The sequence below is a fragment of the Periplaneta americana genome, chromosome 2 (genome assembly GCF_040183065.1).
Source record: "Periplaneta americana isolate PAMFEO1 chromosome 2, P.americana_PAMFEO1_priV1, whole genome shotgun sequence".
NCBI lineage: Eukaryota > Metazoa > Arthropoda > Insecta > Blattodea > Blattidae > Periplaneta > Periplaneta americana.
In genome coordinates, this window is record NC_091118.1 from 64,032,249 (window position 1) to 64,050,845 (window position 18,597).

Below are 18,597 nucleotides of genomic sequence, written 5' to 3' on the forward strand. Positions count from 1 at the left end.
CAAATACTTTTAAAGATTCTCGACTGAGAAGTTTTTTCTATTGTCTCTCAAAATACATTTGAGGATGAAATGGTTCTTTTGACAGCACATAACGTCATAGGTAACTGACAATTGAAACTTTCCCCCTGGAGAATGGAGCACACATTTTTAATTTTTTCAAACTCTGGATTCCTCTGCAATACTTTCTTCAATTTTAATGTGACAATTACACCCTCGGGTCCTGGTACTTGTTTCTGTAGAAGCGAGTAAGTGACACCAATTGCATCTTTCAGTTGTAGCGATGAAGATTTCAAGTACTCAATATATTTTGGAAGGTCACTGAAATGTGCCTTGAGGAAAGCTCCCTTAGCCATAGATGTCACTGCTAAGTACAGATTTTGCCATAGGGATTGGGGCAGCCTCCTCCACGTCGAGAGTGTTCTTTCCCCTCTCTCTCTCTTTCTCTCTCAAAATGTATTGATATTTCTCTCAAAATAAAAAAAAAGAAATCAATATATAAGGCAGTAAATACAGGATGCTGGAAGTTACCCAGCATTTGCTCTTAATCGGTTGAGGGAAAACCCTGGTAAAAAACCCCAACCAAGTAACTTGTCCTAACCAGGATTTGAACCTGAGCCTACTCGTTTCACAGTCAGAAATGCTAACCATTACTCCACAGTGGTGGACTCGATTTTGTTGAAAGTGTTTGTAGTATTGGCATTTTTGTAATGATATATGTTCGTTACAACGGCTGGGGGGGATCATTGTGCTAACCACACAATATCTCCATTCTGGTTGAATGATTGTCCACCTCTGCTTCGGCATGTGGATGGGAGGCCAGCAACTGGCTCGTCGGTCATAGTCCTTAAAGGGCTATAGCATCATGGATTATTATTATTATTATTATTATTATTATATACACGAGAGTCATTTCATAAGTCATGGCAACTATATTATATCAGCCAATAAAACTGCAGGAATAGAAATTCACTATATACGATTGAAGGTCACTGGAATGTGCTTCGCAATGGCAGTACCAAATTTGGTCCGGGTGCAGGAGTCAATGGGTAAGGAAAATTGAAAGATGCGTAAATATAAATAGTTTTATTATGCACAAAAGGAAACAAAGTACATTACTCACAGCTAACACCCTTCAAAATAATCCCCCAAAGCTTCCACACATTTTTGTTAACGATGATGCAGCATTAAATACCATTGGCTGTGTGCGATTCGTCTATGTGTACCTCATCTCGTCGAAATACTGTTAAGATGTCCTCCCTGTTTGCAAACTGCTTCCCACGCAGCAGCTTCTTCAATTACAGAATAAGATCAAAGTCGGATGGTCTGAGATCAGGTGAGTAGGGACAGTGTTCCAACGCACTATTACCCAATGCTTCTCGTAGCTCAGAATGATACTGACAAGTGTTTCTGCCATGAAGAACTGCAATTTTCAAGTATGACCGCTGTTGAACTTTACTTACATTGATCTTGGAGCACAGCTTCTAGCAACTAACTTTTGCGTGTGCTGTCAACTAGCCACCAATGGCATCCTGTACAGTGCACAACAGGTTTTCAAACGTATATACTGAACTAACCACATTTTCGGTTATTCGAAAGATGTAACAAAGCAGTCATGACTTATGAAATGATCCTCGTATGTTAGACATTACTTTCAAGACGTGCACCATTCACATCACGACACACTTGCCATCTGTCGGCTGTGGCGCACAAGTCTTTCTGCAGCATTGTCAGTGTTATGGCGACAGCAGCTTGTGTAATGCAGTTTCGGAGCTCTACCAGTGTGGTAATGGGTCCGCTCAACATACGACTCTTAATAAATCACCATATAAAGAAATCACACACTATGCAAAGTTTCTCATATAGGTGGTGTAGAACCTGCAAGTTAGGATTTATAAAACAGTTATATTACCGGTTGTTCTGTATGGTTTTGAAACTTGGACTCTCATTTTGAGAGAGGAACAGAGATTAAGGGTGTTTCAGAATAAGATTCTTAGGAAAATATTTGAGGCTAAGAGGGATAAAGTTACACAACACAGAACTGTACGCATTGTATTCTTCACCTGACATAATTAGGAAAATTAAATCCAGATGTTTGAGATGGGCAGGGCATGTAGCATATATGGGCGAATCCAGAAATGCATATAATGTGTTAGTCGGAAAGCCAGAGAGAAAAAAGACCTTTGGAGAGGCCGAAACGTAGATGGGAGGATATTAAAATGAATTTGAGGGAGGTGGGATATGATGATAGAGACTGGATTAATCTTGCACAGGATAGGGATCGATGGCAGGCTTATGTGAGAGCACCAATGACTTGCAGGTTCCTTAAAAGTCATTTGTAAGTAAGTAAGTAATAAGGAAGAATAATGCAACTCAATATCGTGAAATTTTCTGGACTGAAATTTGAAATGTAACATATCAGCCACCTTTGGTTGTAAGTAGCTAAGATTTTCTACAAATAATGTCACATTCTTGAAGAATGTGTGTTATAAATTTTAGTACTATATTATACGTTCAAAGATGGTTTAATTGTGAAGTTGTAAATTTCTGTGGTGAAAAGTTTACTAAACTGACAACTTGTTCTTCTCATATAGTCTTCAAATGCTATTTCAGATATAATTAAATGTCATTTGAGTTATATGTTTATCTCACTGATGGATTTCTTTTCTTCAAACCCTCATACAAACTTATATAGCCAGAAACATTCAAAACATAGCTCTTCCACTGTCAAGTCGCTCATGACATCATTGTTCTACATGACTTAATCCCCACTCCAGTCTGACTGGTGGAAGCATTTTGCTTCTACGCACTATGAAATGTATGTTGCCTGGCTATAAATGAAGTTTTACTGTATATGCAAAAATACCAATACAGCTTATTTTCTCTGACTAAGTGGTCTATGCTTCTCGGCACTAGTGACATATATGAGCCATGTTTGTAGACTCGGAGTGAATAATGGCAAGTTAAGGGCCTTGCAATGCACAAGCAAGCAATTTATTTTCTTAATATTTATTTTATTTAAAATATAATGATATAATATCACAAGTTCATAATATATATAACAATCAGTGGTAACTAAAATAATTTCATAAAATTTTTATGCCTGAAGTGTTATGCAAGTAAAAGTAATTGCCTCAGAACTTAATAGTGCCTGCTAAGCTCATATATAGCATTAAAGCTGAAATTCTACATCAATATTACATAACAAATAACAAATGTAGTTTAATTCATTACTCCTAACATAATTTAAATTGGCAAAACAATAGTAAATAAAAGTGTAGCTACTAGTGCTTCCCCCCCCCCCCTCCCCAGTGCACACATGCTGTACATTGCTAATGATCTCGTTCTTCTGCAGGACGGTACTCAAGTTCTAGGGCTTCGAATATAGACTCTTCAGTTGGTGTGGGCACAACATGTCCGTCATTCAGCTTGTCTCTTCCCTGAAAGAAGAGAGTAAAGTACTATCAGTAATGAGTTTACATCGGAAGTTAAGGCACTAAAAATGGTATTTTAGGTGTCTAAAAAGGCTCTAAAAACAACAAAAATAGGGCAATAAAAGGCATTGAAATTATACTGAATCACCCATAATTCATAAAGTAAACATCCATAAGCGCATAAGTAACTTAACAAAGTGCACTGGAAAAGTAGTTTGTCTATTCTATGGACTTGTTTCACTTGTACTTATTCATCCACAACTTCACGTCCATACTTTGCGTTGCCGTAAACAACAAGCAACTTTTCAAGATTAATGCACAAACTTCTGTCACGTTTATTGGACAAAATCAGTGTGCTGATGATTAATGTAGCAATAATGAGACGTTGGTAGAGCCGCGAAGTCTACCAGCAAGCACTGTCTTTGTCCACCACAAATTATAGTTGGACTCACCGGGATTCGAAACCGGGTTATCAGCGTGGAAATCCAACACTTCATGTATTTGACTAATAACTGATGTTTGTTGTTGTTTAGTCAACCGTACGAAGACAGGTTTGAACCTCACAAGTGACACCAATTAGGCATCACTCATGAGGCAACTAAGCCAGGAATTAATGGGGTAGGTCAGTGCTGGAGTCAGGTAGCAGTGCTGGTCGATTCCATAGTAAGCGAAACAACACTGCATTGCAACAGGGTGTCTCATATCTATGGCTATTATAAGAACTGCAATTTCCTTAGTTTCGAATACAGAAATAAATGCAGTATTGTTGAGTGAGTATCATATAAAGAAAAAGGCAAAAAGGGTACATGTAAAAGCAAGAAAAGAACAAAAAAAGTACATATTAAAGTAAAAAAGGCGTAAATGGCAAAAAAAGGCAAGATCAAACTTCATCAGAATGCTTCATTTCTCATGATTCGTGCACATTTACTGAAAGCCTTTAAATATGAAGATTCAAATAAAATAGGCATTTTCCTAAACATCCAATGTCTAGTATTGAGTCGACTTTCTTCATCTATTTTAATATTTTAATCCACAATGGGAAAATGTTGACTGATTCAATTGACTGCCATACAGCATGGTAATAGGCTGAATGCCACCATAGATCATGTGTTTTCAATTAAGGGGTTGGGTGCAAGAAAGGCACTTCTCTCTAATGCAAGTTCTGAGAAAATTTATGTTGAAAATTCAAACCGTAATAATGTTACCTATGAACGCCTTTACATTTTGGGCACTCCTGACCTCTATGGTCACAACTTGGTGATCATATGCATAACAGATCACAATAAAGCGTTTTACTTAAAAAAGGCACATCCTCTAAAATGTCCTTCTTGCACCCAGCCCCTCAATTATGATCTTGTTATGGACCAATGAAACAAATAAAGTGGAAATTGAGATCGTTGAAGTATGTATGATACTTATGAAGTTATTACCATTTTCTTCAATTTATGATGTGGACAAGAAAATGCTTAAAAAGAAAAAATTGCTTCAATAAATCCATGATTCACAGAATGCCAGCCAGACTACAAAAACGAAGTTCCTGACCACGTTCTAAAGAACGGAGGGGAAAAAAAAAAAATGTATTCAAATTGAAACTAAAAAGAAAATTATGCATTCTTCAAAATTGCTCGTATTTTGCTGAAAATACAATATCTCGCGGTAATAGCCATTATTTTATAACCAGGGCCGCCGAGAAGGGGGGACAAAGGGGGCGAGTGCATATGGGCCCGTGAGTAATAAGGGCCCATCAGATTAAGTGAGTCTGATTACTTTTTATTATCATGAATAATTATTCACAGATATATACTGGTACTATAAAATTTTGTAAGAATATTTGTTACATAAATTTGACATATTAACTCAACAGTTACTTACTTACTTACAAATGGCTTTTAAGGAACCCGAAGGTTCATTGCCGCCCTCACATAAGCCCACCATCGGTCCCTATCCTGTGCAAGATTAAGCCAGTCTCTATCATCATACCCCATCTCCCCCAAATCCATTTTAATATTATCCTCCCATCTACGTCTCGGCCTCCCTAAAGGTCTTTTTCCCTCCGATCTCTCAACTAACACTCTATATGCATTCAAAACCTTATTCCTTTGCTGTGGTCGTGCCAGAGAATCAGTCCTATTCCGAGGCTTATTGTAGGGATTCGTAACAAGCTGTTTTTTACGGTGATGGGTTGTTGGCCCTTCGCCCAACCCCCAAGCTGGAGGACCACCCCTTATCGGCTGTCCATGACTGCTTATTCAATATATTCGCAGCTACCTCCATATCTGGAGGCCGTCTCCTCTATTCGCAACCTGAGGACGCGCCATGCCGTGGTGATAGGGACCCACCATACATGGATTAACTCAACAGTAGTAGAATTAATGCAAAATACCACTTTATATATTGATATTTGACTTTTATATAACAGAATATCAGTTTCCCACATTAACCTTCACCGACACGACACTTGAGGACCCCGGCATTTTCCTGAACTATGTTCCCATCCCTTGTACCAAACACGTTAAATTATTTATTGGCTTGTGCTTTTTAACTACCACTGCAATATGCTAATGGACGCTCCCAAACTGACGTCACAGGATCACGTTTCCTTTTCAGTATCTACAGTACATTGTATGTTTCGTGTCGAAACTTTCGTCTTTTCGTTGTCGTTTATTTAGTACATTCTGTTCATTAGTGTTACCGGTTATAGTTTAACTGCATAATGGACAAGTACAGGCATAAGTAGGGAGCTGAGAAGCACAAGGAGAGAGAGAAAAAATTGGAAGATATTAATATGGGTGCTAGACTGCGTGAAAAGTATTATGAAGACATTAACAATGAGATCAGTGATGAGCCGAAATATTTAAAATCAATTCATGCCTCTAATTTAGGGCCAACCTCACTGAAACCTATGAATCTCCTAAATAGTCTGAGGGAATTAAAACTGGACAGTTTATTTCCAACTATTTGTATAGTCATTAAAATATTCTATACAATTCCTGTGACAGTTGCTGATGCTGAAAGATCCATCAGCAAAATGAAGGAAATAAAAATGTATTCAGATAAACAATGTGTCAAGAACGACTGAGTAACGTTGGACTCCTTAGTCTGGAGAGCGATCTTGCTAGGTCTTTAAATTTTGGTGATATAATTGATGATTTTGCATCATTGAAGTCAAGAAGAGTTGTTTGTTGATGTTCGACTGCAAGTTAGAAATTACAGGTATTTAGGAATGTAATATAATTGTGCTAATGTGAAATTTTGCTAAAAGTTTTCAATGTAAGAAAAGTGTATATTTTTAAGTTCGTATCTGTGTATGGGGTTATCTTTTATTTATTTTGCAAAGAATTATTATGGTTAGAGTAACTGGTAACTTGTCATTGTTACTCTTTTCAATGGGGGTCCGAGTAAAGTATTGCATAGGGGCCCATAAATTCTGTTGGCGGCCCTGTTTATAACAATAATGAAACCAGCTTCAAATTAATGCTCAGTTCTTGGCAATGAAGCCATTAACTCTCTTGTCCTCCAACAGCAGAGTAGCAAAGAGTATAACTGTTTTAATGTAAGCACCATATTTTTATGTTATGGCGTTTATATCATCTACACGCAACCCCGAACTGTTTAGAAGACCACACCTGCGTTGATTAGTGGGTCCATATGATCTAGCTAGGAGGATTATCAGACAATTCTACTGATCATATCCCCTCTTCACCACTTAGGGTATACTTATGCATGCCATGACAGGTCGACATGCTGAAATGGCATTGCTTCCATTTTTGATGGAACAGTTATACTGCTGTGACTTGGTCCCCAGAGCCTCGTTTGTTAAAAACAGACTGTATCATGGGAAGGTAAGGTTTGGGTTTGAATAGGAGAGGTTATGGAATGCACTTTACTACCCCTTATAATCCATGATCAAATGTAAAGAAAACTGAAAAAAGGAGTAAGAGGGAAGTGGGGAAAAAACCAGAAGCGGTATGCTACTCCAAGATTTTCCCCTGGCATACCTCGATTTAAAAATGGCTTACCCCCTCCCTGACAACATAGACATAAATGATGTATACAATAAATTGTTTCGTGCAGTCAGTAACGCGAATCTTTGAAGCTTACGCAACACATTAAATTTCTTAATAAAATAATTTCAATTTACTCTAGCTATTTACTAGATCATTTTATAATGTCCACTGAGACTTATCATTTAAAATAATGTTAAAGCTTCAAAGTGCCTTACTCAATTATTTATAAAAAGTGCAACAAAAAAAATGACAGTCACTAAATTGGCAACAATGGCCACCACAGCCTTCTATACTTGAAATACTGCTGTTGTAAACATTCCAGGGGTTGAGCTTATCAAATAAGCGTGTCTAAATACACACTGAATACAGTTCCAGAAGGGCGTGGTTTAGATTTACGAAGCAAACAGACAGTAAGCTTTGCGATGAAGAAATGTATAAACAAATTTTTACGATCATATCTTTTCAGTGACGGTATGTCATTTTTCTGGCCATAAAAACCAGTGGCAGTATTCCATACCATCACATACCATCTCACTTCCCTCACTGAGTAAAATGCACGTTTCTTATTTATATAGCATTTATAGATATTTTCATGCTTCTATAAATAAGTAACCTTGCAGACTGCTGTCAGTGGCAAGTGGCATTTATGTTGGTATTTCACCCCACATTTTAGTACTGCAAATATTCTGTCTGTATAAATTCTCAGTTTTGTACTACTGTGATCTAAAGACGATAATTTCGTATGAGATAAGATTCGGCACATATGCTTCTATTCTATACATCATAAGACATAAAACTAGAAATGACCTAAGAGGTTTTGAGCACAGACCTGTCTGACAACCCCAGCCACCAGGGAGTGTTCGGATAGGCTCATTCCTTTGCGAGATGCAAGCAGACGAATGGAGCGATTAAAGAGAGCAGAACCAGTATAGTGCATCAAAGCTGGGGCATACTCTGACTGAGGAACGACAAATATATCCAACCGTCGGTGCTAAAACAGAAACAAAATCATACAAGGCAAACGCAATGTACTTTCTTCCTGGCAAACACACTACATTGTCATTTACACTCCTCTGATTTTTAGTCTTTGTTTTCCATTCCAATCTCTAATGAAAGATCCAGTTCTTTAGTATTTTTGCAGCTTGGTAATTATAAATTATGAATGGACAGTGATGATATCCCAGAAAAAATTTACCTTTCGGTTTGGACCAGGCAAACGACAGAGTCCAAGATACTTCTTTTGATTTCGATTTACCTCGATGTTCACCAAATCATCTGTAATGAAGCCTGAAACAGAAGACTTAAATAAATATAATTAACGTTCATTATCGACCTAATTTACGATGTACTTATTTACAAATGGCTTTTAAAGAAGCCAGAGGTTCATTGCCGCCCTCACATAAGCCCGCCATCGGTCCCTATCCTGAGCAAGATTAATCCAGTCACTAGCATAACATCCACCTCCCTCAAATCCGGCAATCTCATCTTAGTCAGCAGTCTTAAGCAAGTTGCAGAGGAAGTTGGTTCACTTTGTGCAAGTCAGGGGATATTAATGTGTAGCAGAGGCGTTGACCTGTGTTAAATCGGTGAATAAGTGAATAGAGTCAAGTGTAAACGTGCTAAACTCAGCGAAAATTTCCGGAAAGCAGGCAATGACGTCATCTGAAGAAGAAACAGGAGTGATGCGAACTAGTATTCAGCAAGCACAGCAGAACACGACCCCAGTGCAATCGAATGGAAATAGTGGACATCAGATGGGAGCAATTCCGAAGTGGGTGAAGGAACTAAAATCTAAATCGAGGCTGACTAGAAATAGAATAATGCAAGTAGGAGTAGGAGATAGTTCAGAAAGCAGTGATGAAGGAATAGGGAAAACAAGGTGAAAAAGTAGTATGATTTAAGGAAATGGTGTAGAGGGGAAATAAATCAAGAGAAAAGAAATTTAAGCTCTAAAATAAAGTAGCAATGGGAAAAGTTAGCAGTAAAAAGTGCAAATAGTTAGGGATGTGAAGTGAGGGGAAATGTGCCTTACAGAAGGGGTATCAAGAATTAGAAGTATAGTATTTTTGGTATAATAATGGGTGACAAGTAAGGTTAGTGGAAGAATTAATGATGGACAAGAAAATATTGGAGGAAGAATTGCAATAATAAATTAAAAATAAGTAATGACCTAAATGACTTGTACGAAAGGCATTATAAAACGGGGAGACGGCACTGTATACTAATAATGTGAAGTGCCGCCTCACCAAAAGGTATATTGTTTAAAGACAAATACATTCATTCATTCATTCATACATTATACCTTAATTTCATTATTAACAAGAGACAAATAAAAGTTACTGCTAGGCAAAGAATAATAAGCTATTACCAACACTTCTCATGTATAAAACGAAATTAAGAAATTTGGTAGGTATTCCAGAAATGTTAAGATATTTTTTCAAAGTTTATGATATTGTGTAAAAATATTTACCTGACTTCTTGAGTTGAGCCATTAATTCTGTGAGTATATCTGTAGCATTATCTGGTTTCGTTATCATGACATCAACATCTCCACAGGTCTCTTTGCCTCTGCGGTACGAACCACACAGTTCAACCTTCAATTTAGGCTCAATGACCAATGCTGCTTTTTTAACCTACAAAACGTAGGTATTCCAATAAGTTCTATATACAGAATAATGAGAACCCAATGAAAATGTGAAATAAATACAATGTGCGATAGTTTCATGTGTGTGTGTGTGTGTGTGTGTGTGTATCTAATGCTCTGGATTTAACAATGAAGTCATCATCCTTCTTGCTTCCCAGTATTTCGATGGAAGGTCCACAAATGTCCTAAGAGTTTCACAATTAGCCAGGTGCTCCATCTCCATGTCCTCTACTCTGGTGCACAGTAAGCATTTAGGTGAATTCAGTACTCCAATGCGATGGAGGTGTTTACTGAGGCAATCATGACCAGTAATCAATCTAAACATGGCCACGGCAGATTTTCGAGGTAGATCAGGAATTAGTTTTGGATCTTTGAATGATTCTTTCCATTTTGAATTTTGATGTTTTGCCTGTTCGCTGTAACTTATTCTTTTATGACTTGCTTTATTGATTCATATGGGCACTTGAAATTTGTTTTTAAGTTGATATAAGTTCCTTTCTTTGCTAACATATCTGCTTTCTCGTTACCGTTCAGTCCGCAGTGGGCCGGGATCCATTGGAAGACCACTTTTTTATTTAGCATTTGAATTTATTTTACCATGCAATGAATTTCTTTCACTTTTTCCATTTTAGGGGATGTAGTTGAGCTGATGGACTGGATTGCAGCTTTGGAGTCAGACAGGATGACTATGTTTTTGCACTGGTTTAGCCAAACAAATACATTTTGAAGTGATGTATAAATGGCTTCAACTTCGCCATCAAAATTTGTTGTGTACTTGCCAACATTTTTATAAAGAGAAAAGTATTGGCAAGTAGCTCCTGCTCCAGCTCCTTCATTTTGATCCATGAGAGATCCATAAGTGTAAATGTACAACCAGTCCTATTGTGGATATTTTCTATTAATTGTTTGTAGGGCAATGGCTTTTGCTATTTCTGGATTTATATCTTTTTTGTTGAAGACTTCATCAAGATCAAGGCAGCAATCTACTTTGAAGTTATTAAGTGGATTATATCGAGACATCAAGTTTTCCTTTTCATTTGGTATTTCTAGAATTTGCTTAAGCTTTTCTACCTCTTGTATGTATCCATTTTGAGTCCTCAATGTAAATTTAGAATCTTTGTATTTACTCCATTTATCCCAATTTGGAAGCCTTCTTAATTTTTCATAGGTTAAAAGGGCTTTTGTTTCAAGATCTGTTACAACTGGTTTATTAGATGTGATTATTTGCATGGCTTCAATTGGAATAGTTTTGATTGCACCAGTGATGAGACGTAAAGCTTGGTTTTGAGTGCGTTCTAATATCTGTTTATTTGTGGTTGATGAGGTTATTAGTGCTTCACCACAGTACGTTAAGATAGGCTTTATGTATGTGTTGTAGGTTGTGTTGAGTGTACTCCTTGAATGTAATGAATGTACTCATGTATGTAATGAAATAGGACTATTACAAAAATCATGAAGTGCATGAAATATCACACTAAAACATAGGAAGATGGCATACCTGAAAAAATTACACATACATATTAATATTTTTATTAGTTGACATTAGGGAAATAAATTATAAATTAATTTATAGTCCTGTTAATGCCCAAATCATGAATTTGAAGAAATTTAAATTAAATAATTTTTAATTTTTGTTTTATTTCAGCATTTTGAATTTAATATTTCATATGTGTATTACACACGAAAGCACAAGGACACATACGAAAACACATTTACAAACAAACACGACAATATTCGCGCAAGCGATACAGTGAAACCTCTTCTTACGGACAACCCCAAGATACGGACACTCCTCATATACAGACAGATTTTTATGTCCCAACTGAAATAATATAGAAATAATGATAAACTGCGGACAGAACTTGGATTTTAAGACCTAATGTGTTACAAAAATTGAAAATTTAGTTTTGAGAACTGTACAGAAATTCCTTAACATGAAAGAAGACAATAAGGGTCTCGTAGGCTACCACTAGCCCAGCCGGCTACCCCTTGTTAGCTGGAAACGGGTGGATAAACAAAGTCATAAAATTTAACCTGTCTGATGAGTCCAAGCTTTCAACAATCGTGAAATTGTATTCGACACAAGATAGGGTTAGTAGGATTATTCTCTTCACTTCAATCAGTTGTTCTGTTTCGAGAGACATGGCACCTGAACGTAAAGGTTAAGTTGAAAACAGTAAATTACAGTACTGCATAACTGTAGCCCTAGAATAAAACTGAATAACACAGTACTGCATTTTCTTTTTTCTGTCTTATTTACTGTAGTTGAAAGTTGCAAAGAATTTACTGTAGTACATTATACTGTATTTAGAATTAAACTACAGTAATACATTTCATTTAAAGCGTGAAAGGATACATAATGCATATTATAAATTTACTGTTAGATTGGGGAGCCTCCCTCCCAATAAAGGACACCTCCCAGATGCGGACAGATTGTTACATCCCTTCGATGTCCGTAAATGAAAGGTTTCACTGTTTGGAAAACTTGTAAAGATGTATAAAAACAAGTGCCCAAAAAAAATTTCACACGCATATAAATAACACGCACATGAAAACATAATGCAAAGACATATGCAAATGTATAAAAACCACCATGCAAACTCATATGAAAATATCATGTACATTCCTTTTTTTTTTTAACTGATGGCGGGCACTGGACTGTTCATTGCCATTCGCTTATATGAAACCAGTTGTGTAGACCAATTTACCGACGGTCATAGCTCAGGGTGCATCATAGGAGGCTGGTCTACGCTACACCTGCTTTGAGATGAAAGATCATAGAGATTTGTTGGGATGGCACAGGGGAACCAGAGCTCTTGAAGAAAACTCCTGTGTTACCTCGACCATGGGTTTGCCCAACACAAGTTATAATTTTGGGGTACACCGGAGATCAAACCCAAGTCCATAGGATTATAAGCCCAGTGCTGTAGCCACTAGACCACTGTGACAGCTCATGTGCATATGTATAAAAACACATATTGCAACACTGATGAAAGCACATATGCAACTGCATACTGTACTCCAACCACGAGAAAGTCTCCAGGGAATGAGATGGAGCGGAATGATGCTGTGAATGAATGTTGATGTCATAAGATCACACACGTGGGTACTTGTATCTCTATTGGCTATCTCTCAAAGTACAAACGATGACACTGATATACACATTTTTATACTACCCTAGTTACAAAATTAGATCATGGTTAATTTCCTTGTCTTTTAATCCCTCCATACAGGAAGTAACATATGCAGCTGTCTACTTCGCTCCAATAGATGACGCAATAGTAAGCACATTCCTTTCACGGTTTATCTCCTGGTTGGAGAACAGTACGAAAACACACATGCAATCACATATTATGAAAATAAATAAAATCATTCATGCATTATCATAACAAAGCACACAGGTAAACTACAGAAATCCACATATAAAGACATAATATGCAAAATGGGGGAATGTCGTAAATTTGTGAAATATGAGATGAAGGTTCAGTACTATAGATCAAAGGGAGTAGAACATAATACACTTTGTTGCACTGCAAGAAAGACGATAGTTCCAGATCTACATTGTGTTGAAGAATTGGTATACCACAAAAAGAATGGGAATGTCAAAATGCAATACATTTAACATTCCCCCATTTTGCAGTGGACTCTTCATATGGTAACACATGAAAACGAACTGCATACTCTATGAAAAAATACTTGGAAACTCTAGAACACAGAAGCGCATATGAAAACACAATGGCAAAATAAATAAACGTATTAACATATGGAAACATACATGGCAACAATAATGAAAACATTCATGAAAACACAGTAAAATAAATTTGAAAACATATGTGAACATAATATTTATTTATTTATTCTGGTAGAGTTAAGGCCATGAGGCCTTCTCTTCCACACTACCAGAAGTGAAATACACAATGAAACAATGACAAAAACAGTAATATTAATAGTCGTACTTAAATATAAAAATCATTTTCATGCACATTAACAAGCTTACATATAATGAAATACTGACTAAACATGATACATAATTAAGTGATTTACAATTCATATCCTAATTCTACTTTATGATAGGCCTAAATGACAATTTATACAAGCACACAGAATAACCTATAAAAATCGGCTAACATTCACTAATCAATTCCATGTAAAAGTATGTGATTCTTAATTTAAATTGATTAACCGTTTGGCAATCCCTGACATGACGAGGTAAGGAGTTCCATAGGTGACAAATGACATGGTGAAAGAGGATGATGGTGACGAGAAATGGATAATAAGCCCTGATGTTGATTTCGTAATGCTGTAAGATATTCAAAGCAAGTTTTCAGATATGTTGGAGTAGAAGTGACAATGGCAGAATGAGAAGTGTAGGACGATTAACTGAAGATTTATTCAACAAACTATATAACCCACCATCAACAGTCCACACCTGTGGAGTAACGGTCAGCGCGTCTGGCCACAAAACCAGGTGGCCCGGGTTCAAATCCCAGTCGGGGCAAGTTACCTGGTTGAGGTTTTTTCTGGGGTTTTCCCTCAACCCAATACGAGCAAATGCTGGGTAACTTTCGGTGCTGGACCCTGGACTCATTTCACCGGCATTATCACCTTCATTTCATTCAGACGCTAAATAACCTAGATGTTGATACAGCGTCGTAAAATAACCCAATAAAATAAAAAAAAAATAATAAACAATCAACATGACAGTATCTTTATATGACCTGAGGAGCTGCCAACATCTGTTTTCTGGTACTGAAGTCAATGGATCTATTCTCTGATCTGATTTAAGTGAATGAGAACCAAATGTGAACATACCACAGCAGCAATTTCCTCCACTTCTTCTCTTGGAATTCTGTCTTGTATGTCATCAAAGTGCTTCATTCCAATCTGTTGCTGCTTGGTGAGATTGGCTTTGGTTCTCAAATCCTCGAGTGTTCGGAACCCCTGCAACATAAATCTACTTTTCGAGATTTTACCTTGGAAAACATGAAATTGAGCTTTATTGTAGCTATTTTGAAATGAGTACCAGTTTTACATTTACCTAATGTAGACTACTGAAGAACTTACTCAGATATTCCTAGAACCAACAAGATTTTATACAGAAAGTTAAATATTTACAAAAACAATATAGCCTACCATTAGACAAATATAGTATAGAAAATGCAAAGCTGGCTTTCAGGTAGAAGCTCCCTGTGAAGCAGGCTTGAATAATTTCAAGGGAAAAATTGTTCCGGGGCCCGGGATCTTTCACTTAGCGCATGAATGCTCTACCGACTGAGCTACCCCAGGAACCATACACGTATTAATATATTCGTTACTGTAGGTACAGTACGTTAACAGAAAGCCACAATTTAAGTCACACAGAATTGTGTGCACTCAAAGTTGGATTTCTGGTGTCTTGTCAGACCATTTGAGTTGTGTGGATGTAAAGGGAAGAACTGTGACAGTGTCGTGTATGGTTCCTGGGGTAGCTCAGTCGGTAGAGCATTCGTGCACTAAGTGAAGGGTCCCAGGATCAATACCCAGCCCCAGAACAATTTTTCCCTTGAAATTATAGTATATAAAATTTACATTTTTATCTTATCCTGTCAACAGATTAAAAATCCATGATAACATAAATTTGATAGAAAAAAAAAACAGGATGGAAATCATATTCGTCTGAAACAAATTGCACTATAAACTATCAACACAAGATTCCCAGAAACTAAGTGGTTAAATATCTACACTGACAGCTCTAAAATTGGAAATAACTTTAATAATACAACTGGTGCTGGCATATACAGTAAATTATTTTGTTTTTATATATCTCTCAGTCAAAATTCAACTTACTTTGTTGGAGAACTTGAGGCAATCAATTCTATATTGAAACATTATTACATTAACCTCTTTAATAAAGCGGTTATATTTAGTAATTCTAAACCAGCTATACAAGCCATTAATGCAAACACCTATATAACAAAAAGAATTGCTGAAATTCACCAAAGTAACAAACAAACAGAACAGTAATTTTGCAATGAATTCCTTCATATTGTGGAATTTTTGGTAATGAGATAGCAGATTTCTTAACAAATAATCTAACAAATTACAAATTCATGTTTATCATTTCAGTTCTCAAAACTAATGATTAAGAAAATCATCCAACAATAAATACATTAAAAATTAATACATGAGAGTGTAAATAAGCAATGGAATATCTTATTAAACAATAAAAATTTAATTCCACGAATGAATTCTCGTCGATTGGTAGAGAATGTCGTCCTCACCAGACTGAGCGTTGCTACGAGCCCAATGAAGTCGATTCGTCACCTTTCTCAACAATTAACCATTTCGAGAAGCAGTTTACAGCGAATTTTAACAAGAGATCTGTATATATATCCTTTTAAGGTCCAACTAACACAAGAGCTGAACCTGATGGACCATTTGAAGCATCGAACATTTGCCAATTGGATATTGAGGAAACAAGAATTGGATAGTGATTTTCATAAGAAAATAATCTTTACTGATGAGGCACACTTCCAGGTTAATGATCATATGAATAAACAAAATTTCTGGATTTGAGGGACGGAGAATCCTCACATCATCCATGAGAAGTCGCTGTATCCAGAACAAGTCACTGTTTGGTGCAGATTATGGAGTGGCGGACTAATTGGGCCATACTTTTTTGAAGACGACACTGTTTCATGTTTATTGCAGTCTTTGTGCTTCATATTGACTTAATAATGTTAGCACTTTTCAAATAAATGATGTTTTATTATTAAATTAAAAATTGCGTTCTTTATGGGACACATTTTACTTTATTGTCTCACCTGTTGGTACCAGCCCTGTGCAGTGGCAGGGCCTACACCCCAGACCTGGGTGAACAGTTCCACAACTCGATTCTTCTCATTACCACAGATTTCATCAACTTTGCGTAGCTGCCCTGATGTGAGGATCTCACATATCTTGGTTGCCATCTTTGAGCCCACACCGGGTATTGCTGCAGCTTCCTATGTTGAGTGATAAGGTAAACATTAACGGCTACATCTAAAAATCTAACATTGTTATATATTTACACACACACACGAACACACATAAAGTTCCCATATGTCCCTCAAAATACGAGAATGTGCCTTTTTCGCTAATATGTCACATTGTCCCAAAAGAGATTTTGGGGCATGTTTTTGTTGTTAATAGGTAGTTAGTTTATGATGCTTTATTAACTGCTGAAGAACTTTTTTATTCTGAAGTTACCTCATAGCTTGTTATATCTGAGCCATAGGTCTTGATAGCTCTTATAGCTTTCTCATATCCATATGCTCGCCACTGATCTCCACTGGTACGGAATGCATCCAACAACTTCTGCAGCTCTGCTACCACCAGAGCATTACAATCACGTTTGGCTCCAATCTTACCAGATGACTGAGAGCATGCATAATTCTGTAACATACAATACAATGATTGTCATTTATTTACAAACTAATAAGGACTTTCACATTCGGGTTATTAAAGGAGATTAGTAACTAAAATTTATCTTCCATCTACAGAGGAGCCTCAACCCTGTGAATTTTTTTTTTCCTGAATAACGTTAAAACTGAGAACCTGCTCCCCTCCACATGATACACAGATGCCTGAGCCATATGGCCTACTGAGACGAAACAGAAGGCTTCACTTCCACGGAGCATGTCAGTATCCTCACGAAGGTCCAAATTTCGATTTTGCTGCACGATTAATATATATATTATTTACAGCAAATCATTTCTCTTCACATCTTTTCAAGTGCATTTCAGAACAGGTTATGGCAACATGCCAAACTGCACATTGAACACATGTATAAACTACATATCATTGTTGTTCCTGCAAAACTCTTATGCGACATATCGGTATTTATCGATTTTCAGATTTTTGCTCTATTAAATAACTTAAATGGTGATACGGCAAATAATAAAATTCCCTATATGTAATTATATTTCTTTGTTTCAAAAATGTTAGAATTCACAGTCTCCTATGTATGGCTATCATAGGACGAAAGTGTTTTTTCTTCCTACTGAAAAATTTTATATTTGCACATAGGAATTATTGCAGGAACGATGATGACATACTTCAGCATGCAAAATATGTGCATAAAAACTTCATTTATATGTTTTTTTTTTTTTTTTCTCCTAAAGTCCCGGCAAAATTCCTATACTTTCTATGTCAGTTTATTTCAGTTATACGTCTTTCACACTTATATGATCGTATTTTATTTCCGAGGAGGTACAAAACTTCATTTATATGTTCTAATTAAATTTTGCTCGAAATTTGGTTTGTCGTAAAAATGTAAGAACGCGAAAATACCGTAGTTACTCCAATATAATACACACACTAAATTTTTTATCCTGAAGTCCAGAAAAAACTGGTGAATATAATATGTACCTGTACTAAAAACCACTCAAGATTAAAACCATATATTATCAAAACAGGTTATAAAGACACTTTTACCTCTAGCTGTACATCACATTCAACCTCATTTACAGTACCAGAACTGGAACTTATGGTCAAC

At 36.5% G+C, this 18,597-nt stretch overlaps 1 protein-coding gene across 4 annotated transcripts in view; it reads right to left on the reverse strand.

Moving 5' to 3' along the window:
• Nucleotides 1-2,990: 2,990 nt before the first annotated feature.
• Nucleotides 2,991-18,597, reverse strand: part of LOC138694299 (DNA polymerase lambda-like) — a 47,086-nt gene continuing 31,479 nt past the window's right edge. For all 4 annotated transcript variants that reach the window (XM_069817878.1, XM_069817877.1, XM_069817879.1 and 1 more), the window contains exons 3-9: nt 17,310-17,495; nt 16,886-17,065; nt 14,895-15,023; nt 9,909-10,071; nt 8,634-8,725; nt 8,268-8,429; nt 2,991-3,437 (exon numbers count right to left, since the gene is read on the reverse strand). In XM_069817878.1, coding sequence (XP_069673979.1) covers nt 3,330-3,437; nt 8,268-8,429; nt 8,634-8,725; nt 9,909-10,071; nt 14,895-15,023; nt 16,886-17,065; nt 17,310-17,495 — 1,020 coding nt within the window. In that variant the 3' untranslated portion in view covers nt 2,991-3,329. The remainder of the gene's footprint in view (nt 3,438-8,267; nt 8,430-8,633; nt 8,726-9,908; nt 10,072-14,894; nt 15,024-16,885; nt 17,066-17,309; nt 17,496-18,597) is intronic.